Here is a 25,914-nt window from a genome sequence, read left to right on the forward strand (position 1 = left end):
GTCTCTAGCCAGACTAAGAAAGAAACAGACAGAAGATAAATTGCCAATACCAGGAAATGAGAGAGGTGACCTCAGTACAGATTCTTCAGTTATTAAAAGGATATAAGGAATAATAAGATAATGTTAAGAATAACATTATGTTAATAAATTTGGCAGTTCACATGAAGTAGATAAAAGAACACACCAACTACGGAGGTTCTCTCAAGACATAGTTAAGTAGCCTCATACCTGGGAAGGAAATGGAATTTGTAGCCAAAAACCTTCCCACCAGGAAAACTCCAAACTCAGAAGGAATTTTCCACCAGGAAAAGTCCAAATTCTACCAAATATGTAAGGAAGAAATAACATCAATACTACACAAGCTCTTTTGAAAACTGAAAAAAAGAAGTCATGGTTTCCAGTGTATTTTATGAGGCCAACATTACTTGCATATAAAAGCAGTCAAGGATATTATAAGAAAGGGCCACTACAGACCAATATTGCTCAGGAACCTCTCCCAGCCTCAGTTTCCCTCTCTGTTCAATGGGCTTCTCGGGGAACCAAAGGGGACAGAGTGAGCAGAGGGCCTGGAGTGCAGCCAGACTGCAGCAGCCGCGCAGGAGGGCCGTGTGGTGGAGGTGGCCCTAGTGAGAGCTTGCAGCCGGGGCTCCGGCCGGGCGTCCAGCGCCTGAGCAGCCAGCCGAGCCCAGCGTCCTCCTCTAGGGGGCGTGTTTTGAAGCCGCCGCACCAGGCTGGATGCCTGGCGAGAACAAGTGCTGCTGTTATAATTTGTGAACTATTATATAGCCAAGGAATGGAGTCTGCTTTCAACCATTTTACAGGAGTAGGAATACATATACACATTGAAAAATAATTATCAGTTCAGCTCAGTCGCTCAGTCGTGTCCGACTCTTTGCGACCCCATGAATCTCAGCACACCAGGCCTCCCTGTCCATCACCAACTGCCGGAGTCTACCCAAACCCATGTCCATCGAGTCCGTGATGCCATCCGACCATCTCATCTTCTGCTGTCCCCTTCTCCTCCTGCCCCCAATCTTTCCCAGCATCAGGGTCTTTCCAAAATAATTATAGGGCTTTATAATTATTGTGATGTTGCCACTTAACGTGGGACTCAAGCAGGTCCAGGACTGAGGCTCGGTTTTCTTACCTGTGCCAATGAGCACATTAGCCTCTGTCCTTTGTGTCTCACTGGGCCGCCCGAACTCATGCTTTGTAAAGTGCTAAAGGCTGAATGAATACAAGTACTTGTCACAATTATTATTTTAAAATCTCTGTTGGTCTCTATATCTGTTCATTTGGTTTGGCCCTAGGAACAACCCCCTCCCCGCATAACACCATCCCTTGTGCCATAGAATAGGGTACAGTGTAGACGCAGCAAGCCCAGGATGGTGAAGGACAGGGTTCCTCTTTCATACTTTGGGGTGACAATCTGGGGGGGACCCCCTGCAGGGCCAGGGGTGTCTGTACTTCTCCCACCAGTCTGGGTTTTGAGCTTCACAATTGTTCTGTGATCTTCACACTCTAACCCAGTTCTCTCTCTAAATTGATCAAAGCTGGTTCTCTGGGAAGTCTTCATTCTTCATTTTGAGAGAGGGACACTGTCTAAAGAACCAACTTCTGAAATGCTTCCTAGCAAGTGTGGCATGATACGATTTTCTACCAGCAGAACCTTGGAAAATTGCAGACACATTTTTAAAAGTAACCACTCGGGGTTCTTTATCCCCTGTAATTCAGACTGTGGCCTCAGATCAATCTTAGAAAGCTTTATCTTCTGACACCCAACCAAGAACTGAATTGCTCCAAATTCTAAATAATACAGATCAGAATGAATTTCAGTGCCAAGCAAGGAACCATTCTCCTCTCCTTATCACACAAGCCTGTAATCATGGTCCATTACTGTCCAAAATGTAGATATTTAAAAAGGCAAACTAAAAGTTGGAGACAAATTGCTTCTTGGTTGGGGTACTTTCTCTCCCTAAGAGTTGAGATGAGTCACTCGTCTGGTCTCATTCTTGGCTCAGGACTTCATCCTGAAGCTTCTTCCAACAGATTCCAGAGTGACACCCCCTCCCATGCACTCCAAATGCACTTGCGCTCCACGCGCCCCCGCCCTGCTTCACCACCGCGTGGGGGCACACCTCGTCTCCTGAGAGAATCTGTCAGCCTGAGAGGTGTGCCCTTGGGGCAGAGTGTTGGAGGGACAGCGCTGTGCTTTGCAGAAAGCAGGGGCTTGGGGTCTCAGCACCAGCTTCCTGCACGTCCCTGGATGATCACAGGCCCTGAAGCCCTCACCAGGAGGGCTGCCCACCCCAGGACCTGAGCCCACAAAAGCCTAGCTAGGATTAAGGGTGAGCCTGGGGCCCAGGGCCTGGGGTCTGGGCAAAGCCCTCAGCAACCCTCCAGCCTCAGAGCCAACAACATCTCCCAACCCAGGGCGGGAGGGTCCTCCTTCGATGGTCTTGAATTTCCCTGTGGTTAGTTCTGCATCACTCCAGCACCCTGATCTAGGTTCTGCCCCAAATAATGAAACCCTGACTGTCCCCAAGGGACACCTGGGGACATTTCTTCAATCAGTCCCATCTCACTCCAGAGGCTGTGGGATTGAGGCTGTGCCCATCGTCCCAGCACTGTGACACCTCGGGCCCCACCCAGTCGCGAGGTCCCAACACAATCACCCTCCAGGCCCTTGTCATTAATGCTGTGATCATGTTCATGAGAACAAGGTGCGATCCTATGTTGCAAGGCGTCTGTGTGAAGCCAGCGCTCACTAGGTTTAGTATCCTGGCCCCTCTGCATCACTGTGGCAGGCCCAACGCTGGGGTGCCGAGTAGCTTTCTAGAGACGCAGGGGAATGAATGCTTGTGATGAGGGCCAGCATGCTTACATGGGTGCTTCCTAAACCCTCTGGTGGTGACAGGGCTCTGGCCAATCGGGACTGGGCGGAAGTGACATCATCCACTTCCAGGCCTGGCGCTTTACAAACTGCATGTGACTTCCAGCCTCCTCTCTTCCCTCCGTCCCTGCTTCAACCTCGGAGGCCACAGAGATGGATGAGGCTGCCGTCTGGCCCACAGCAGACTTGCCGCAGCAAGAGGTAAACTATTATTGCATTTAGGTGCTGGGATTTCAGGATTTAGCTCTGTTTAACTGATGAGATATACTGAGCAAATACATTGGGGTAATTTTGCCCTAAACCGCTCAGTTGGCACAATAAAATGTTTAATATCATAGTACTATTGAAACACTGTATTTCTCTGCAAAGCCCCTTAACTAATAACAGTTATCCTCTTGCTCCTCTGATTGAATGTTGGGAAGGAAGAGCAATGAGAGAGCAGATCCATCTACTTATGACACAGCCTTGGGGGCATGGGAAGATGGCATCTGCCTAGCTCTGTGGTCAAAATGCTGAGCAGGACATGGCAGAAGGTCTGGGTTCTGGCCTCCAACTACAACAGCTGGAGAACCCCCTTCCTCCCTGACCCTTCAGACTGAAGCGTGGGAAACCCAGTAAGGATACAGGTCACTATCCAAAAAGGCCGATGGCTCCTGCTGTCCCTGGCTGAATGCCCTGCCTGTAAAGGATCCCCGTTGAGCAGTGGAGGTCCTGGGAGCGTGAAAATGCCCCCGTTTCTCCTTGGCTCAATGGACCAAATGGGAGGTCTCTTTGCCTCCTTAAAATACCTTGTGTGCGAGGTTTTCTCTGGTGTCCTTGTGATGGTTGCATTGGTCACTGCAATCAAGCGGATGCATTTAGAAGAGAAGCAGCCATCAGAGGGCACGAGCTGCGAGCCTTCTAGCAGGGAATGAGACTTCACTGGTCAGTCACTTCTTTCCAATATATTCTCTGACCCAAGACTCAGGCAGGTGTTGGTTTCTACTTCTGCTGCACCTACGTGCTAACTCTGCCCTTGGCCTTCAGAGCCCACGGGGCAGGTTTGGAGAAGCCTCTGCCTCAGAACCGGGAGCCCTTGATAAGCAGCACTGCCTGGCCCCTGCCCACATGGTGAGGAGACCGGGGGACGTGGCCGCCCCACAGCACTGAACACAGAGCTGCTCTTCCATGCACTGCCTCTGCCATGTTTCTGGGGTTACACAGCTTCCAGCCTCTCTGCCCATGATGAATAGGCTGCCTTAAGGCTCCCCCTGCCATTCAGGTTGGCCTGGGCCTTGGAGCTCACTCCCTGGGAAGCTTGTTTCTGCTCAGAATACCTACTGTCGGGACATGCCAGGTCTGGGTGCTTGCCTTGGATGGGAGGGACCCCCTCTTGACTGGAAGTGGTTTGGTTCTAACTTATTGCTCTCCAGGCCCTGCAGCTATTGCTATGCTCTGGGGTCTACGGTCATTTGGGAGAGGGGCTGCTATGCTGTTTAGCTGAGAGCAGGTTAGCCTGAGAAACACAGTATAGATTTCTTTGCACTGATCCCTGCCAGGCTGTCTTGCTGAGCAGACTGCTGCCGAGAGCACATGCTGCTTTCTGCCGAGGAAGGCACACTCCCATCCGAATCCTCTGTGAAAGATCATTCAGGAGACCTGCCCACTGTCCTCAGTAGACAAGGCAAGGCAGCAAAGTCAACAGGAACACTCCTAATCAGCTCCATTTTGCTGATAAACTGTAATTCAGTCTTCAACTAATGTATGAAGGAGCTAGAATGTCCCAAATACAATAAGTAAGTTATGCTCATCTAAACAATGAATAAGACATGGTTTCCATGCTGCCTCCATGGTATTTGATTCAGTTTTTCGGCCTCGTAATTGACAAAATGAGTCATTTACCAGTCTTCCAGCTATTACTGTAAATTAACTGGGTTCAGTTGAAAGCCAAAGGATTGATCTATTTTAAGTGGAAGGCATTTAAATACTGTAAGCGAATATCCGTGCTGACTTAAATTAGCAGACCCTGAGAGCTTATTATATATTTCCACCAACAGGCAGACACACTGGAGGAAAAATAGAAGTCATTTTTAGAAGGTGAAGATCCATTCTGTAGGCAGTGACAGTCTGAGTGCAAAAGAATTCAGAGGCAACCAGGACACTTGGCAGCTGTGATTTACATACTCCTGAGCAAGTCATCAGGCTTCTTAATAACTGGGTTTTCCTTCCCCACAACAGTGGCAGAGTCTCACCGTATAATGACGAGTTGTAGGTACTCCTAAGGTACCGTGTGGTTGCCACTCCAGGAGTCCCTTTCAGAACCTCTGCCGTATGGTACGAGATAAGCTTGAACACATATTTGGGGGTGGTCATGTTTTTCCTTGACAAGTCAGATGCAGGAAAAAAATTACTTTAATGAAATAGCTTAAAAATTGTTCAAAAATGACGTGGCTGCTGTAGTCAATTCTAAATTTACTGACTACATTTCTGTTTGATTTTTAAATAACTATTCGGCAAGAATTTTCATTTTGATCTGTTAGTGGAGCAGAGTTACATTTCTCAAATAGCTACAAAAAATATAAAGTATCCCTTAAAGAGAAGCCATGCCTTCTGATATTGGAACCTAAAGAAATGATTTTTTTTTTTTTTTTTAGGAAAAAATAAGACTCCAGTGAGTACTTCTTCACAAAAGCAACATTTGAAATTATCCCCAAGGGCGTTTGAAATAAGAAGACATTTAGTGTTTAAGTTTTCTTCTCAGCACTAATGGCAACGTTAATACCAGTGTGCAATTAGCTCATGGTTATTTCTATCGCCCTGCGGAGGACATCTGCACAACAGCTACTGAGCTCTCCTGAGGTGGCGAGTGGGCCTTGTCCTTCCCTCACACACATGCAGCTTCCTTCCGAGCACAGCTGGATCATCTGGAATTTGCTGTGGCGAGATCTGTGGGGCAGTTAGGGAGGTAATTCAGCATCAGGGACTAGAACAAAGTATCCTTCATATTTGGGGGGCACATGGTAGCCTCTGTGCAATTCTCTTTGTCCTGACTATGGCTTTTGGAGGTCCACAGAATAAATGTAGTCTTCTTTGCATAAGGACGCAGGGTCTGATCTAGTACCTTTCCCAAGACTTCTCTTCTCTAAATGATTTATTAAGTTTGTCTCTCATACTGGTAGGAGTTCAGTTTCCTGGGCATCCTGGCTGCTGGTGATTGGAACGGGCTAGAATGTCCAAGGATGTCTCACTTGGGGCCATGAGGTCTGTCTTCTCATAACTGTGTGGTCCACTCAAGCATCCTCACAGTATGGCAGGGCTTCCCAGAGCAAAAGCAGCAGCTGCTTGGTATCTCAAGGACTGAACTCAGAACTTGCATGGCCTCACTTATGCCTCATTCTATTGGTCAAGTAATCACTAGGGCAGCTCAGGTGCAGAGGAGAGGAAGGAGACTTTGTTTCTCGTTGGGCTCATACACATGTAAGTGTTGGCTTTTATTTAGATTTAAACCCATGAAGTAAGGCAGGACCAAGATCAGGGCCATGCTGCATGCCACTGGACTTCTCTTGCTTGACTAAGCTGGGTGATTGCTAACCCTCCACTGGGTAAGTTCCACCCAGGTGAGGAGCTCACCACTAGGGCATGATCTTACTTTCATAGTAGCCCTATAAGGTAGGTGTGGGTATGCTCACCTCACAAAGAGAAAACTGAGGCTTAGAGAGGGCAATAACTTCTCTGGTTACTAGCCAGTAAGCCACAATCTGGAAATCTGTCATTCTCTGTCATGCGGGATTCAATAACTCGCTAAGTCCAGACACCTGGGTGTCCATGATGGTCTTGATGCCCACTGGTCTGGACTCAGTTGGAAAAGGTAATATAGGGGCTCTCAGGGAGCCTCATGGATTCAGGTGGTCCGTGCTTCCAGGGTCTGTCACCTGTTTTCACATTTCATTTTAGAAGCCTCCTTAAAGGACTTCTATCCTAGATACCATTCCAAGGGTTACAGGAATCTTGTCTCCGAGTGTTTAGGCAGCACTGACGTCACTACAGCTGCCAGCTGCCATTTGTCCAACCCTCAGGGCAGCCCCAGAATATCACACCGAATGTGGGAGCAAGAAGGCTACAATGATCTGCACAAACCTACAACTCATAGGTGGTATAAATGGGATTTGAACCCAGGTTCTCTGATTCCAAATACTGTTTTCTTTCCATGGTATGAAAGCCTCCATTCCACCCTTCTGAGCATCACTTTCTCCACCTGCACAATGGAAATGGATTGTATCTGCCCTTGTAGAGTTGCTGTGAGGCTCAATGGAAATTATGAATGTTATTTAGAGTAAAAAAGTATGAAATTATGAAATTATTTTAAAAAGTATTTATTGAGCATCGACTAGGAGTCAGGCACCGGTCTAGACACTGAGGACACAGGGAAAACCAACCAAACAAAACCCTGACCGTGATGAGCTTACAGTCTAATAAGTGAAGCCAGTAAAATAAGTTTCCTGCCACCTATCGAGCACTTTACAAACACAATGAAATATTTTCCCACCAAGGATCTAATACAAGGCTGGATCAGAGTGTTCACACATTCAGTCAATTTCTTCATTTCTTCATTCATTCATTCACGTAAGCATCAAGTATTACTGACCAGTTATGGGTCAGGCACCATGCTAGGCGGTGGGAAAAGATAAGCGGTAAGTAGGCAAGCGGGTGACGGAAGATGAGATGGTTGGATGGCATCACTGACTCGATGGACATGAGTTTGAGCAAACTCAGGGAGATACTGAAGGATAGGGAAGCCTGTCCTGCCTGTCCTTCCGACTCTTCCACAAAGAACTGGACACGACTTAGCAACTGAACAACAAAGGTAGACACAGGTCCCACTTGAATGAGGTTTACAGCCTGGAATGGAGAAGACGTGAAGCTGAGAAATTTTTACAAAATGCCAGTAGTAATGTCAACAGTGGCAACAACGATAACAACAATGACCTCTAGGCTGGTTTGACTAACAGTTTACAACCGATGAAGGAGGCTCAGCTAGGGTGTACTGAGTCACCTCCAGCTGAGTTGACCTTACAAGGTCTGGCTGTGAAAGAGCGTCTGACACATGGCTTGCTCTGTGACTTGCTGTGAGCACAGAGTGGCTCAGACCAGCCTGATGGGATCTTAACCTTGCCCCCACATCAAGCTGAGATAAGGGCAGAGTCTTGCCAGCCAAAGCTGTGAGGTTCCGCGGGCAGACATTAAGCAGACTTCAGGCGCTGTGGTAACACACCCACTAACCTAGGCCTGATGCCAGTCCCCAGTTCCCTCACAGGGAACATGGAAACAACACAGGCACCTTTCTCAGGGGCCAGGACTCAAGCAGCCAGCTCACGACAACACTGCTTTTGTCTTTGACCCGCAAGCTGGTAAACAAAGCCTGGGGGAAAGGGGTGACTGGCTGCCTGTTGGAACATTCCCCGTGACCTTCAAGCTCTGGGGTCAGATGGTGTCTTTCCTCCCTTGAGGTTTTCTCTTTCTTCAAGGCTGCAGGTTTCTGATCGCCTAGTATTAATGTCCGCTCCTAGAAGTGCATCTGCTTTCCCATCCATCTTGTCTCTCTTCCTCCCAATTCCAAGCTTTTTACTCTAAATTAAATCAAACTTTAAATCAATCTTCTCTCCCACTGCTGAGCCTCCCATTACTTATGCTCCTGGAAAACAAAACAGACCTCAGCCTGCTCTCAAAGTGATGTTTAAATTGCCTCTGCTAGAACCTGCAGCTGCATCCGCTACCCGGGCGTAGGTCTGAGACTCTGCCACCCCGGATGCAGGCATCACCTCCCACATACTCTGCCTTCTGCTGCTTCCACGGTTCCTCAGTCCCTTAATTCAACACCTGGAAGTTTTCGAGGACACCAGCCCCATCTGATGGTTCTGCCTCCAGCCCGGTGCCCTCCCAACCCCTGCCTGGGCTGCTGTAGATGACCTTCCTCTTGGAGCACCAGAAACTAAGCCTGAGCCCCGAAAGCTCTCAGCCCCTCAGTGCTGACAGAACACAGATCCAGTGTCTGAGCGTGGCACCCCCAGCCCTCCACATGCAGCTTTTGGTGCCACGTGCCGAGTATGGGTTTCTGCCGACGCAGTGAGCCTCGCACTCCTGCTTCAGAGACCCGGGGCTCCTCCCCGGGTGTGAGCTGCCAGACTCACGCCCCCTCCCCCAAGTTCATTTTAAAACATTTTCTAAGTACCTTCAATGTGCCAGGGCCAGCTCTGCAGGGGCGGGCTGGGCTTGGCGGCTCTGCCTGGAAGGGGGCGCCCATTGTCTGACCTCTAGGCTGCTCCCCTTTCTCGTTATCTGCAGAGAGATGTCTGGGGCTGTGTCCCTGCTGCATTCCTTTTCTGCTTTTCATTTTTCTTTTCTTGTTTAACTTAAAACATTTTAAAATATGGACTTAAATAAATATAGTCTCCCTGTGAGAAATTAAAATGCAATCACCCCTCAGTACTGGTGGGGAAGAGTTCCTATACTGCTGCCCGCCCTGTGAAGTTATCCAAATCCTTGGATTCTCAAGTCCCTTATATAAAGTGTAGTATTTGCATATAGGGGCTTCCCAGATGGCGCCAGTGGTAAAGAATCCTCCTGCCAATATTGGAGACACAAGAGCTCATGCACATCCTCCCTATACTTCTTTAAAGCGCCTCTAGTACAATATCAGTGCTGTGTAAATAGTTCCTGGTGTACAGCAAATTCAAGCACTGCTTTTTGGAAACTTCTGGAAAATTTTTTTCCTGACAAGTTTTACTCTCAGCTAAGTTCGTAGCTGTAGAACCCATGGATATGAAGCACCAACTGTAATACAAATAAATCTCGAGTTTTTTGATCATCACCCCATTCTCCGTGTTCTCCCCAAAGCCTTACCCTGCAGTTTTGATGTGCAGTAGTCGTATTCTGAAAATTCCAAAATTATTTTAGCTTTATTTCCCTTATTTTTTTTTAAGTGAGAGTTCTATCTCATAATAGTTTTAGAGAATCGAGTAGTTCTGCCAGGCTTATTATAAGGCAGCAATTTCTTCCTGTTCTGCTATTGCCCAAATCTTAGTCACCACTTCCAGCTCTTTTAGGTGAGTTTTTTCTTTTCTTATGTTTATTTCTAAATATACGCTTATATTACTATGTATTCACTTAAAATTTAGGGACTGGGAAGCTCCCTGGCAGTCCAGTGATTAAGATACCCTGCTTCTACTGCAGGGGTTGCAGGTTTGATCCCACATGCTGCAGGGCAGCCAAAAAAAAAAAAAAAAATGAAATCAATAAATGACTTCTGTGTAAAAAAATTTTTTTTAGGCATTATCTATGGAATTCCCAGCACGGAAGTTTGAAATTTTGCTTTCTGTAACTCCCCTCCCAGCCCTACTGCCCACGGCGTGACTTCCTGCCCCCACAGAGCCTTTGGGTTCATCAGTCAGCACCCACTGTTTACACTCCCATTCTGGGAAATTTAACTTAATTGAATAGTTTTTCTAAGGATTCCTTTTTTCTTCGTTTCTAGAACTCCTTCTCAGATGCTGAGTCGTCTTTCCTCTTTTCCTCTCTGTTCTTCTTTCTGAGAGATTATGTCACGTTTTCCATCCAAGCTTTCATTTATTTGAGTTTTTGTTTCTGGTATTTTATTTCTCAATTCTGGGAGCTGGTTTGTGCTCTGGCTGTCCATTTTATAGTCTCTCTCTGAGGATGTCAAAGATAGTTTTATATACACGCTTTCTCCCCCTTGCATAGTTTTTATTGCATCCAAGTTGCTTTTTTAATTTTGTTCCTTTCTTGTGTTTCTGTCCAGCCTTCATATGTGATCCTTCCCTTAAGTGCCTAGTGACCCAAAGCTCTTCATGCCTACTAGTTATAGCTCTCTAAGCGACTGACTGGACGTTGTATGAGGGGAAGGCAGGGGATGTTTACATGGCAGGCCGAAAGGGAGAAAGAGAGAGAGAAAGAGAGAGAGAGGGAGAGAGAGACGAGAGAGACCTGCCTGGGCTGTGTCATGGGGGACCCCTGCTGTCAATACATTTTGTTTTTCTTCTTGGCCTATCAGATTTTCCAGTGAAATTCTTCATTTCCTTCCTGAGGGCTATTCCTGACTGCTGGGATCTGGGAGCCAAGTGTGGGATGAAGACTGGAAGAGCTAAGCAACTGGTCTGCATGCCCGCCTCCATCTAAGGCTCCTGCCGCAGACTGGTGCCTCCCCCACCTCAACGATAAGGCCGGCGTCCTCAGCGTCCTTCCCAGTTATACCCTAGTGAAGAGGGCAGTCACGCTTTGCGCCAAATGGTTCGGGAGATCTGGGACCTAACTGCTTTTTAAAGTGACTTTCAATCAGTCCTGTATGGAGCTCTTCTTTTGCCCTCATTTTCAGAGAAAATTGGTCCTGCCAGTGTTCTGAGGGGCCCACCCCCTCACCCCCCAACAACCAGACACTGCAAACCAGATGCGGTTTTGTGCTGTCTGTAGTGCTGGCTTGGAATTGAGCGCACTAGGGTCTGCTGAATCAGCCCTGTTGTCTAGCATCCTCTAGTGGCCGGCTCTCCCCTGCCGTCTCCATCCAGGTGCGTCCACACCTTCCGGAGCCTTTAGTGCTCCATACTGGAATTCTGGGGTTTTAAAGTCTGTCATCCTTCACTAGAAGCTTGAACTCAAGCTTTGATTTTCTATTAACATAAGTGTTACAAAGTGTGTGTGTGTTTTATTTCCGTGTGTGCAGATTTCTCTCTCTTGCATACGTGCCCTCACTGACTACCACTTTGTTCTTAATTTCTAAGTCTTTTTTTTCTTTTGCACTATTTTAAGTCTCCATAATTTCATTTTTCTTAAAAAATGGAGAACAATGAGAATTCTTTTCATTGTTTATGTATCCTTCAAAGCTATGTCATTAAGAGCATAAAAGTTCACAGCTGATCTATTTTCTAAGTAGGTTTTTATTTATGTTATAATGAAATATTTCTCCTTGTTCCTTTTTTTTCCCTGTCACCTTGACTTCTACTTGATTTTGGTGTTCCTAAATCTGCTTTCTTTTTGCTGGCATAGCTTTTTATTTATGTTATAATGAAATATTTATGTTTTTATTTATGTTATAATGAAATATTTCTCCTTGTTCCTTTTTTTCCCCATCACCTTGAATTCTACTTGATTTCAATGTTGCTAAATCTGCTTCCTTTTTGCTGGCATACCTTTTTCCCTCATGGTTTTGTTTTGCAACCTTTATGTTTATTATGTTATTACTTTCTCCTCTTTTTTAAGCCAGACATCTACTTTCTGTCTTTTAAGAGACAGATGAATCTGACCTATTCATATTTATTATGACAACTGAAATATTTGTTCCTATTCCTTGCTATCTTATTTATTTACTTTTTGTTTTCTATTTACCTTTTTCTCTTGTTTCCTGGCCCCCTCCATTCTCTACACATTTGTTGAACTGATTGCATTTAACATTGCTACATTTTTTCCGTCTTATGTTTTGTAAGTTATACTTTCCATTTCTATTCTATTCCATCTCTATTCGAAGCCAAGAAACCCACAGGGAAGAAGGGGGATAACTAAATTTAAGTGAATCTTCAAACAGTGGAAACGGACTGGGCTGATCAATAAAGAATGTGGCAGGAGTTTTCATGGTGCAAGAAACATTTCGCAGAAGCTTAAGCCATTTAACAGGAAAAGACCTGGAATCTTCTATTAGTAAAACTGTAGGATCTGTCTGCTGGAAACTATTACGGAAAAGTGTTTGGGAAAGCTGGAGGGACAGGGCCACATTTTCAGGCTCAGTTTTAAAGCACCTTAGCCTAGTTTTCCCATCTGAGTTCCCATCTGAGCCAGTTCTTTGGCCATCTTGAATTTTCCCCAGCTCTGCGCTCTATGTTCTCTGCTGACCTTCCTGCCATTGAGAAGGGCAGAGTGGAAGGGATAGGGCTCTGGAGAGAGAACAAGAAGGTGGGCTGGGAGTGATCCTTATCATGCACATGTGCAGCATCAAGGGTAGCTGGACATCCCCCCTCTCCACGATTATATCTGCTGGACACACAGCAGACCATCTGTTAGGAGGGAGCTCACTCCTGGGCACTTCCGTCACTGTGAACAGGGAGCAGGGCCCATTTTCCAGGAACCAGATATTGAAAATTAGTCCATTACATGTAGTTCATGCAATTAAAAGGAAATCTGTGGGCTGTCTTGCCAGAAGGCATGCAGGTTTGAGATCATACTATAAAGTAAATGAGTCAAATTTGACCAAGAGTCTCCTTGAGATTGGGAACCTGAGCAATGGGGCTGCTAGAAAAGTCAGGCTTTGTTGGGGAGGGGAGATTCCGGAAAAGAATAATCCCCCATGAGGGACTGGCAGGGTCACTGAGACCCCGGAGAGTCCAAAAGAGGAGCCGTGGGCATGACCCTGGCATCGGTTGGGAGATGCTGGCACCCTTCGGGGACCCAATGGCTCCCTGGTGACAGCTGCCCTGGTTTAGTTTTGGTGGCACCCCAGGGCTCCTTCTGTGTCCAGAAGGTGGTGACTGGGATGTCAATGCTTCCATTCTGTTAACTGTTTCCACCAGAAGCCATTGACTTCTGGAAAAGGTGACAGGTGAGGGGGAAGACTGTCCAGGTTGGGAAATCTGGGGGATGGAAGTTCATGGTGGAGGTGTGGTGATGGGCAAGGGCCACCTCAGGCTCATGGTGAGGAATGTGTGGGAAAGCCTGGGGCAGGGCTCCACACGTAGCCTGGGTGACCTCCGTGCGTCCCTGTAGTCCAGAGTTCACCCAGAATCATGGTGCATTTCTCCCAGGAGATGCTGTTGTGGGCTGAGCCAGGAGGGCTCTGACATGCTAGGGGCCCTGGCCACTTGTGGCCACCATCATCAGAAGCACATGTCACTGACAGGACAGCCAGGAGAGTCGAGATGCTGTTAAAGGAGGCTGGTCTTCACCACACAAGCAGAGACGAGAAGGAAAACGTTGGGCAAACCAGAGGTGTGGTTCCCGATCTGGGGAGCAGGCCGAGCGGCAGAGCTGGGGAGGCAGGGCTGAGGGTGTATCGGGCACTCTGCCTTAAGTATCCCATGTGCTAAGATCTGTGTTCAGTTGTGTGTATGTTGTATAATCTAATCCTCGGTGTATCTCTGTGAGGTAGGTAATAATGGCTCTGTTTTAGTAATGATAAAACTGAAACAAAACAAATAAATAACTGACTTGTTTCAAGTTATTCAGTTAGCATACTTGACCTAATTCAGATCAAATTCAAAGTTCCTATTTGATCCATTCCACCTTTCTTTCCTCCCTTATAAAGCCTGGGAGGCTGGACAAGATCAGAGCTCCATAAACTTTAGCTTAGATCCACCTTCGTGAATTTTGTCATCCCTACCTCTCATCTCTACTGTTAATGATTTAAAAGTTTTCCTTAAATAAGTCTTGCTTATTTGTGTGTGTGCACATATATGCACATAACATATAATTTACCATTTTAACAATTTTTAAGCATATAGTTTAGTAGCATTAAGTACACTCACATTGCTGCCCGAGGTTTTTTGTTTTTAACTTAGATATAGTTCAGAAAGGAAAACACGTAAGGACTCTCACGAACGGAAATCAGGATAACTTTCCATAAACAGAAGTTAACCACTAGAATAAATACAGTGAAGGCAGAAAGTTACTAACTTGCAGCTGGTGACTATTGTCACTGAGATCTCTGTAATGAGGGCTGTTCCTTCCCACCCTCAGAGCTCCATTTTTTAAAAATTTTATTTATTTTTTTAATTGAAGGATAATTGCTTTACAGAATTTTGTTGTTTTCTGTCAAACTTCAACATGAATCAGCCATAGGTATACATATATCCCTTCCCTTTTGAACCTCCCTCCCATCCCCCTCCCCATCCCACCCCTCCAGGTTGATTCAGAGCCCCGTTTGAGTTTCCTGAGCCACAAAGCAAATTCCCATTGGCTATCTATTTTCCATATGGTAGTGTAAGTTTCCATGTTACTCTCTCCATACATCTCACCCTCTTCTCCCCTCTCTCCATGTCCATAAGTCTATTCTCAGAGCTCCATGTTTTTAAGGAAGGATCCCAAGTATTGGGAAAGTGTTAAAGATATGACAATTCCTTCTTCATACTCAGAAAATGTGGAAGAGGAGTGACTTTTCCAAGAAAAGAGGGTCATTTTCTCATTGTGGTGTCAACGAGATCCTGCACTATGCCCAGGCACCTCCTTCCATCTTGCCCATCACAGAGCCCCTTCCCCGCCTCCCAAAATTCTGTGATCCCTGACCCCAAAAAAGGTGATCTCGCTTTACTTTCCAATTTGGACCAATGACTAGGTGCAGCCTTTCTTTGAGAGAAGTCCTTCAAGTTCTTCCCCATTTTCCTCAAGAGAAACAAGTGTAGCTCCCAGACTTTAATTCTCTGTGTGAATCCCATAACAAGGATTAACTTGCCTGAGCTCCACAAGCCCAGCCACCTTGGTCAGCAACATGCAGAGCACTTGGTTACGATGTCTGCATGGGGCAGCTGTGAGCAGGACACACCATGATGGATGAGGCCAGCGGCTGCTCTGAGTGAGTGAACTCAGTGCAGCTGGGTGGAAAGGCAGACGTGGTAAGCACCAAAGGTGGAGCTTAAAGCACCGGTGAGAACAGAAGCCGTCCAGAGGAGCAGAGGCCTCTGACACAGGGGTTTCAGAATGAGCCAGACTCCAGTGTGACATTAGATGTGCCTGGGCGCCTGCTTCCCTGCACAGTGGAAGAAGTGGAATCTGCGTGTCCTCCATGGAAGCACTGAGAGGTTGAGAAGGACATGAAGAAGAATTTTTTTTTTTTTTCCTGGCCATGCCACAGGACATGTGGGATCTTAGTTCCCAGACGAGGGATTGAACCTTTGGCCCCTGCTTTGGAAGCACAGACTCGTAACTACTGGACTACCCTTTGGGTGGTTTTTTTTTTTTTTTTTTAAGCCATGCAGGGATGCTCTCTATCAACATTAGAAGGAAACACTTCAAAGACTGAAGCTCTAGATGTGTTGCAGTAAAACCAGGTGTGATCCCAGGAATGTGAGAGCTGAGGATAAATCTCACTTTGGAAACCCCAGTGAAATGTCATGCTGAGCGGAGTCACAGGCTTGGTGCCTGAAGGGTGGAGGTGCTGATGGGAGGGTCTCTCTCTGCCTTCTCCCCTCTCCTGGAGACAGTTAACCATGCCCCCTGGAGCCCCACCATGATGCCCATGGGACACGGGATGGTGCTTCTCACCTGGGGCTTGGTCTCATCTTTGTCCTTGTAGTAGAAGAGCTGATCCCCACGCAGCACGAACCAGCGCTGCTGCCAGCCCTTCATGATGCTTCTCTGCTTCTTCAGCCAGCCCGCCTTCAGCACGGGGCCCAGCCTGCGGGGGCAGGGCGGCCGCCCAGGGCTCCGGCTCTGCTCCCCCATCACCAGGCTTTTGGAGCGGGCTGGAAGTCAAGCACACACACAGTGAACAGGAAGGATGGCAGGCCTTGGTCAGTCCTTGCCCCACTCTGGCATCCCAGCCTCCCAGTAACCACTGTTACGGGAGCTTTAGCCAGCAGGGCGTGACCATGCTTGGCCTGCCTCCTCCTCAGGTTGCAAGGGGCAAGGGCTGGGGTGCCTTAACACTGTAGCCAAAGGTCATCCACCTTGGGAAGCACACAGCCTGCTTCCTGGTTAGTTTCTGCTGTGTCCGTGGGACCCCAGATTCTCCATTTCCCCAGGCTTGCTCATCCATCCATCCATCTACCCATCTTTCCATGTGCTCAATGACTCACTCGTCAATTCAGCAACTAATATTCATACAGTATCTACTATGTGCCAGTCGCTGTTACAGGTATTAAGAAACAAGCACCGAAATAAGAAGCATAACCATCTGGGTCCTACTGGAGCTCACCTTCCAGCAGGGTTCCTGTCACTCAGGCTCCAAGGGAGCTGGCCCCAGCAGACTCCCTCCCTGGATTCCGCATGGTGCCCCTCCTTTGGAGGCATCGCCATTGCCCAGAAGCCCCCACCCCCACTGGCAAACTCCCTCGCTGCTTCCCTGAGACCATCTTGGTGGCTGGGCCTGGCCAGCAGGACCTCCGCTGCACTTGCCTGCTGTGACTGGTTGATGGCTCCCTGGCAGGACAAAGGGGCTGCCCTCCTCCCTCAGAGCCTCGGAGGGCCTGTGAGCTCTTCTGCCCTGCACATACCACTGGGCAGCACTCTGCCAGAGTTGGTACTGCCTTTCATGGTGACTGATTTCTTGCCCCTCCCATACCTCCCTGACTCTTGTCTCAGGCAGAGCTCCTCTTCTCTCTCTGGCGAGTATCAAGGATATTGCTGCAGGGGTCACTAGGAAGGCCAACCTGGACTTTGGAGGAACAACTCTGAGTCCAAATGTAATCACACTTGTAATCACCTTTGTAATCTTTAGACCATAGATCCTAACTTGGGATTGGAATGCAGGGTCCCCCCAGCCCACAGCTACTGCACTGCGCCTGTGATTCTGTGTGTGTGTCTGTCTAAGCTTCTCTCGTTACTCTAGTGACTGCAGCTTCCTAAGCCTAGCCGACCTCTGTCCATCCCACTAAGCCAGGCCTTTCTTGCGTCCCTTGCCCACTCAGCCCCTGGCTTCGGCTGCATGCCACTGCTGTGCTGTGCTCAATTGTGTCCGACTCTTTGTGACCCCACGGACTGTAGCCTGCCAGGCTCCTCTGTACATGGAAGTTTCCAGGCAAGAAAACTGGAATGGGTTGCCATTTCTTCTTCCAGGGGATTGTCCTGACACAAGGTTCAAACCTGTGTCTCCTGTAACTCCTGCATTGGCAGGCAAATTCTTTACCTATTGAGCCACGTAGGAATGGTGACCTTCAAGATCCAACTCCACAGAACATTCCTTCTGATCTCTTCTAGACAGTCATTCCCTCCCCTCCCAGGACATGAGATCTGTGGCTGGTAATAATCTGTGTGGTTGCCTCTCTGTCCCTCTAGACTGAAGGGGAAGGGAGGGAAGGACATGATGTCTCATCGAGTTCTGCATGTGGCTCTCATCACCATGCCAGGCAGGTAATGGATGTCAGACATGGTTGTCAAACATCATGGGCTACTTTGGCTTACTCTCTTTTTTAAAAAGTGAAGTATAGTTGATTTACAGATTCAACTTTACTCGGCAGGAGCAGGGCTCTCGTGGAGGAGAGGAGAGGCCAGCGCTGCTCCCCTCAGCTCACCAGGGAGGCACTTGCTACAGATGCTACTTAGGCTGCCAAGCCAGCCTGGGTTGTCCTCCAGCCACTCAATCACACAGACACTACTTATAAGGCCCACAGAGCAGCTTGAAAGGAAAATAATTGCTGTTATGATTTATTAATAACCACTGTGCCGGTCTTCAGCACTTCCTTGAATCAAGCCATTCAATTCTGTAAACATTTAAGCTGAGATTTCAAGTCAAACAGCTCTGACATTCTAAGGTTCCAGAAGCAAGGGGAACTTCTGGCCCAGGAGCAGGTTCATGACCTGAGGAGGAGGAGGAGGGTGCTTTCTGCCCGCCTCAGGGTCTGGCTCTTCAGCTCACAGCACAATCATTCCTTCACTGACTCGTTCATCCATGCCTTCCAAGTCTGCAGAACTCCTCCAGGTATGGGGCAGAACCCCAGGTTGCTTGCGTTCCCCCGGAGTCCCGAGGCTGGCAGGGGAAATCAGCCACAAGGAACAACCACATGGAGATGAAAGAGCCACAGGCCGTGTGGACAGGCACAGGCTGCAGAGACTTAACTGAAGGGGCACCTTTCTGCTGTAGACATCAGCAGAGCCGCCTGCAGAAGGGGCACCCGGTCTAAGCCTTGAAGGATGAGCAGTATTGGGCCCCACCTCAGAAGAAGGGGGCTCTGATTTGGAAGGAACGGGTGTGGCATTCGCTACCTCTTGGCTCAGATCAGCATGCATGCTGGGCTGACGCTGCCACCTATTCTCACTGACAAGCATCTCTTGAGAAGGCGGACCACAGTTCCAGCCTCTCCTCCTTCACCCCTCAGTCCCTGCTAATCCTCTGCATTTGGACAGTCTGTCCTCTCCTGAAACTGCTCTGATCAAATCCAACAGTCTGGTTCTGACTCTCAGCCTCCAAGATCCTTTGGTGCTCAGTCCCCATTGATCACCCTCTTCCTGAAGCTCTTCCTCTTGCTCTGCAGAGCCAACTGCCTGGCACACCCGTGCCTCTTGCCACCTGCCCAACCTGCTCTGACTTCAGTTCCTTCTCTTCTCCCTGAAAGTCCTGCTATCGCCCAGGTTGCCTCAGATGCCCCCCATTCTGTCATGAGTCCAGGTCTTTATTTCTGCCTGGGTCCTTCTCTGGGATTCCAGGACCGCCTGTTAAACCAGCCGAGGGACATCTCACAGGGATGGCTCATGATCGCCCGTGTAACCCGTCCAGCCATGCACCTGCTGTGCAGCTCTGCACCTGCTGTCCCTGGGCCTGCAGGGCTTCCTCCCAGCCCCTTTGTTCTTCACTCAAATGCCATTTTCTCAGTGAGGACTTCCTGGCCACTCTTAAGATGTATCCCCAACCCTTCCATCTCCCCTCTCCTTCTTTAATATTTACTTAAATTCTAGTATAGCAGTAGAAGAGGGCAAATCACAGAACAATACACAAAGTATGAAACTATGTAAAAATGGAAGAAAAACACAACCCTTTAAACAAAAGACATCACAAGGTATACTCAGTGGGTACATGCATTTATATAGGAGGTACATAGTGGCTACATGCATTTATACAGAAGGTACATAGTGGGTACATGCATTTATACAGAAGGTACATAGTGGTTACATGCATTTATACGGAAGGAACATGTCACACCTGTACCAGTGACGATGGTCATGGAGGAGAGGAGGGAGCTGTAGTACTGTAGTTTTATGCAGGAAAGAATGTGTGCATGGCTTCCAGAAATTAAAATAAAAACTTTAAAAGAGAGAGCTCTTGAGAGGGAGCTGAATCCCCTCAGGAGATCTAAGATAGCAATTAAAATGTCATGAGTTGGATAAATGTTTATGCATATTTGTCTGCAGCAAGCACCTCACTAAGCTGTGGGCCACAACACAAACAGTCTCCCAGCCTCTGCTACTCGGAATTTCCGGGCTGAACAGATGATCCTTCGTGGAAGCGTGATTCTGGCTCATCTGCGGACCTTCCATGGGATCAGGTCAGAGGGACCCTCTGTAGATGAGCCCCTCCAGTGGGCCTGCTACTCCAGCCTTTGTGCTCCCTCCCACTTCACATAAGAGAGAGGCTCGGAGAGCATGTGAGTCACTCACTCCCCCAGTGTTGCCACAAGAGTACCTGGCACCTGGGGCATCTTGGAAATGGCTGAGAACACACGGAAGACGCCTGACCCAGCGGATCACGCCAGAGCTCCGCTCAAGTTCCCTTGACTCCTTCTTCCTGCTTTTATGCCCCCTTATTTCCCACAGCTTTCCCCGGGTGATTTTTCAGGGCTGCTGGCCTGTTTTGGAGATGGTCCTTGGGTTTTTGGGGCCATTCTGAGCAGGCACTGAGAGAACCGGAAGTGCCCAGGAATTTACACCCGCCTCACTCCCTAGCCCTTGGCCAAAGACTCCTGAGTGTGGGAGCATGAAAGCCCCTGCAGTCTTGTTCTAGTTTGAAACCTCTAGGAGGCATAAGAGGCACAATTCAAAGTTCCCCAGGGGCTCAGGCTGATACCCGCTTAACTGGGCTTTGCAGCCCACCCTCCCCTTCCTGGCGCTGCTCCCCATCCCCTCAGTGGTGGCCCTTGGGAACACCTCTTCAAGAAATTACTGCAGGCGATCCTCAGCGCAGGGCCTCTTGACGAGATCCACACCGGCGCACCTCCCTCTTTTTAGGGCCTCTGCCCAGGCTGTGGCAGCACCGGCCTTGGCGGCTGCCAGGGCACGAGTGCCCGGTCCTCCATCTGCAGCTCTGCCAGCGCAGCCCCGGAGCATGGAGGAGTGGCTGAACTTGAACTAAAACACAATTGATTTATACAAGTCAATGGGATTTTAAAGCCGGGCTGTGGAAACAGCAAGACGGCTCTCAGAGCTGAATTGATTTAAAGGGTAAGTATCGAGGCCGAAAGATTGATGGAGCAGAGAGAGGAGAGGTAATGGAAGGGGCGCTCCGGAGGGGGGCAGCCGAGACGGTTTCATAAAGTTAATGCAATTTGCCACCAAGGGCAAGGGGGCCTCGCGAGGTTCCCAGCTGTCCTGAGAGCCTCCGATGATTTATTACAGGACGGTTCCTGAGTGCTCTCTACCTTAAATTTTTTTTTTAAATCTGTTACTTAGCTTCTTTCTGGGCTCCACTTGGTCATCTGTTCTTTGCTAAGCTCCCCGCCTGAGGGGTCTAGAGAACCAGCAAGGCCCCCTTAATGGGTCTCACTTTGGGGCCTGGAAGGTGAAGAACAAGGAGGAAAACCCCCCAAAGTAAGAAGTGTTAACTCTAATATAATTGTGAGGAGGTTCTAGAAAGTTTGGATTATTTTTCCCGTAATGATGACTTTAATGCTTTAAAAACATCAATATAAAAGATCACATTGTTAACAGTTACTTTCACTGGCCCTTCCTGGCTCTGGCTTTTGATTCAGCTGGTGCTGGTCTTCAGCGAGGAGGGGCAGGAGGCAGGCGGCCCCCAAAATGCTCTGCCCTCACTCCCATACAGTGTGCGCCCACAGGTTCAGCTGGGCTTAGTCTTCATTTCTCCATCCATGGAGCTTACGGGGCCTCCTGGATGTCCACCTTGGGCGAGCCACTGGGGTGTGGACATAAAAGGCACGTACCTGCCCTGGCAGAAGTAAAGGGGGAACAGAGATGCCCAGATACAAGCGTCTGTCGTCTCAGCAAGTATAACGGGAAATAAGAGGGTTAAGGCAGAGGCATGGAAGTCAGGCTGGGAGGCCAGAGGTGGGACGGAAGCTGGATGAAAGAACAGAGTGAGCCGTTAGAGGGGATCGCCACCCCAAAATATGCTACTCTGGCCTAGTGATTGTTTTGAGCTGAAGGCAACTGAGAAATTGCACAGGGGGAGCCCCTTCCCCTCTCCCTTTCTGCCTAGAAGCAGGGCATACATTTCCTTACTGAATAAACGTGCCTTGCCACTCCCATACCAGGAAGAGAGGAATGAGATTCTTATCATGGAGAGGTGACTTCAGTCTGCATAATGAACCTCACTGCTGCTGGTGCTGCTGTTGCTGCTAAGTCACTTCAATCATGTCCGACTCTGTGCGACCCCATAGACGGAAGCCCACCAGGCTCCCCCGTCCCTGGGATTCTCCAGGCAAGAACACTGGAGTGGGTTGCCATGTCCTTCTCCAGTGCATGAAAGTGAAAAGTGAAAGGGAAGTCGCTCAGTCGTATCCGACTCTTAGCAACTCCATGGACTGCAGCCTACTAGGCTCCTCCATCCATGGGATTTTCCAGGCAAGAGTACTGGAGTGGGGTGCCATTGCACCACCCTAACCTGCCGTACTTCTCCCAGTCACCTTCCCACAGTGTATGCCCCTGGGCTTAGCTGCCCCTTTTCTATGAAGCAGCCCCTCACACACTTCAAACAATCAATAAAATTTATATGCTCTTTCTCCTGTTAATCTTTTATCATTTTAATTAGCAGTCCTCAGGTACATAGCTTAAGAGGATAGAGGGAAAGTTTTTTCTCTCCTACACTATGGAAGGCTGTGGAATAAAAGGATGTGCTCAGCAGAGGGAGCAGGAAGACATGCAGGATGAGAGGGCATGGGGTTGAACCCAGGAAGTCTGGCTCCCAAGCTTTTGACTCTCACGGACCCATGTTCCTGCCTTAGAACAGACCAAGCCCTAACCTCCTCCCCCTAACACTAATGAAATATCCTTTCATCAATCCTTGAGAAAGACAGCCTTATGGATCTCCTCTAACCTCCATCCACAGACTGGATCTCCAACCATCACCCCATGGCAGGGTCCCTCTTCCTGCATCTCCTTTAAAGAGGCTGTTCAGCTGTCACAACATGGGTAAGAAGTTGGGAAGATGAGAAGACCTCTGTGAGTCGGTGAGCATCCAGGTCTCCAGCTTCACTTCCCACTCATAGCACACACTCTGCTCTTTCCAGATCAATGACTGGTCCCCACAAGGGCCATTTTGTGTCAGATCCCTGTACCTCCGTTGCTTGCCAGCCTGATGAGCCCTGACACTCCTGAAGCGCCAGTGCAGCTCTTTCCTACTGTGGAAGGACTCATCTAGTAGGTTCCCAAAGCAGGGTCTTGCCTGCCATCCATTATGACGCCCCCATAGAGGGCACACACCTATGGCCAGACAAGTGCCTCTCTATGCTGTTTTGATTTGTAAGCTTCTAATGGCCAGAGAGGGTGCCCTCCTCACACTTGATCCCTGAGAAGGTAGCACAGAATGTCTCACTAAATGCTTGCTGAAAGCATGAATGGACATGAAACAGAAATCTCCAAGTTCAAAGAAGATGGGCAAGATCAAATCCAAGAGACTTGCCTCTAGAGACGATCTTGGCCTGGAGGAAACCTGCCAGCGGGCTTTATACTGCCCATGGCCTGTTCCCACATGATGAGAGGTTATTCCTGTTATCAGAGAAGCAGCAAGTAGAAGCAGGAAGCAGAATGCCATTTTCCTACTTTTCCTAGTTCGGCAGAGGGAGGGGAGAGGCTAACTGAGGTCGTAGAAGGCGCACAGCATTTGGAGGCTCTTTAGCCACTCGGAGTCCCAGATTTCCGGATAAAATGGGAACAAAATACAAATCTTATACACTTCCTAAACTGTGGTGAGGAAGAAGTAAATGACGCTTTGAAAGTGCTGCAAACAGAGATGCACTGAGTGGATGAATGGGGGTTAGGACTGTCTCTCGTTGCTGCAGGCTGAGGCCTTGGGAGGCCTGTCTCCCCTCTATCAGACCTTGTCTGGGAGCAGCTGCCCTGGGTTTGCTGCCTTGGCTCCTGTTCAGATTAGCAAGCCATTCACTAGGAGCTGGGGATCGGTGGAGTTGATGTAATTCAGTATTGATTATAAATTCCATTGCTGCCTGCCTATGGGCCATTAGCTTAGATCAATACGTTCTCCACCCTTGGTTAAGTAATCATTGAGGCTGTTGATGATTTCAGCAGTCAGGGCAGGTCCCTGGTTGTGTTGGTTGAAGGGAGCCCAAGGCAGCCCTCCCAGCCTAGGTCTAATCCTGCTCAGGCCTGTCTTGCAAATAAGTTATTTATTTCCACCTGCAAACATGAAGTTCATGGCCAGGTCTTCAGTTCTGTGGGGACAAGTCCTGCGTGGAGCTCCTGGAGCCCAGCATCTAGTAGTGCCTTAGATCCTAAGTGTCTAAGAGTGCTGGTAATATGCTCTGGGCATCTTCCATGGGGAGAACTCGGTTTTCCCATCAGCTGCTATCTGTGAGGAGAGGCAGGAGGAAAGAGAAGGAAATCCTGCCACAAGGGAATGCAGATATCTCTTGAGATCCTATTTTCATTTCTTTTAGATACAAACCCAGAAATGGAATTGCTGGGTCATATGGTAGCTCTATTTTTAATTTTTTGAGGAGCCACCATACTGCTTTCCACAGTGACTGCACCAGTTTACTTTCAGGATACCAGAGCTCCCTTTTCTTCACATTCTTGCCAATATTGTTACCTCTTGTCTTTGGATAATAGCCATTCTAACAGTTGTGAGGTGATATCTCAACATGGTTTTTGATCTGCATATCCCTGATGATTAGTGCTGTGAGCATCTTCTCGTGTACCTCTCGCCCACTGGTATATATTCTTTGCAAAAATGTCTATTCAGTTCTTCTTCCCATGTTTCAGTCTGTTGGGTTTTTTTTTTGCTATTGAGTTGTAGGAGTTCTTTGTATATTTTGAATATTAGCCCCTTATTGGATCTGTGATTTGCAGATATTTTCTCCTATTCTGTAGGTTTCTGTTTCATTTTATTGGTTTTTGCCTTTTCTGTGCAGAAGCTTTTTAGTTTGATGCAGCCCCATTTCTTTATTTTTGCTTTTTCTTCCTTTGCTTTTTGTGTCTAACCCGAAAAATGATCGTCACCACGGATGTCAAAGAGATGACCCCATATGTTTTCTTCTAGGAGTTTTATGGTTTCAAGTTTTAATGTTCAAGTCTCTTGAGTTGGTTTTTGTGTATGGTGAGAGGTAAGGGTCCAGTTTCATTCTTTTGCCTGTGACTGTCCAGTTTGCTCAACACCATTTATTGAAGAGACTGTCCTTCCTGTATAGTGCCCATTGTATATTGCTGGCTCCTTTGTTGTAAATTAATTGACCACACATGCATGGATTTATTTCTGGGTTCTCTATTTTGCTCCATTGATTTATGGTCTGTTTTTGTGCCAAATAATTTCCTGATATTTTTTCCATTTTAAATACTACCTATTGACTTCTAACTATGGAAGATGAGGATCTCATTTATTTCACTCCTCCACTCCATCACACGTAAGCACCCACTCCATCCTCCCAGTATAGTTACTGTGTATTTTTAGTTTGATCAATATGAAGAATTTGCATTATTAGTACTATGTAATTGCTAGTCCCAGTTGAGCTATGCAGTATACTAGAATATTTCATGAATCACTTTTTGCTTTCCCTGGAGTTCATAATTGCCTTGCCTTTTAATTTGCTTAGTATTCTACTACATATCAATAATTCAACCTTAAATATTCTAACAGTTGTTTGAATCTACTTTCCACGTATTCATAGGTAGTGGGAACCTTCTTAAAAATCACACCGCCTTTCATCACTCAAAGAATTTACAGCTCTCCTGGGGACATGCAGGGCCACCTGTAGTGCTGCTTGGATAGTGTGAATCCCTGCGTTGGGTTAGGGAGAGGGCATATGCCTCGGCACTGGATAGACGGGAATTCCCACACTTGTTGGCATGGTACCCACAATTCTCCTTCCACATCTGTTAAAATGGGAATAATGATGCTTCGTCATAGCATAGTCATGAGAATCAAATAAGTATAATAAAAATGCCTGGAGCACGGAAGGCACATGAGAAATGTAGGTTTGTTTTCTTCAGGG

At 47.8% G+C, this 25,914-nt stretch overlaps 1 protein-coding gene across 5 annotated transcripts in view; it reads right to left on the minus strand.

The window, feature by feature from the left end:
* ARHGAP22 (Rho GTPase activating protein 22) overlaps positions 1 to 25,914 on the minus strand; it is a 178,193-nt gene that overhangs the window by 110,990 nt on the left and 41,289 nt on the right. For all 5 annotated transcript variants that reach the window (XM_055538336.1, XM_055538346.1, XM_055538358.1 and 2 more), the window contains one exon: positions 16,127 to 16,326. In XM_055538336.1, the coding sequence (XP_055394311.1) occupies positions 16,127 to 16,326 (200 nt within the window). The remainder of the gene's footprint in view (positions 1 to 16,126; positions 16,327 to 25,914) is intronic.

Source organism: Bubalus kerabau, chromosome 1 (assembly GCF_029407905.1).
Source record: "Bubalus kerabau isolate K-KA32 ecotype Philippines breed swamp buffalo chromosome 1, PCC_UOA_SB_1v2, whole genome shotgun sequence".
Taxonomy (NCBI): domain Eukaryota; kingdom Metazoa; phylum Chordata; class Mammalia; order Artiodactyla; family Bovidae; genus Bubalus; species Bubalus kerabau.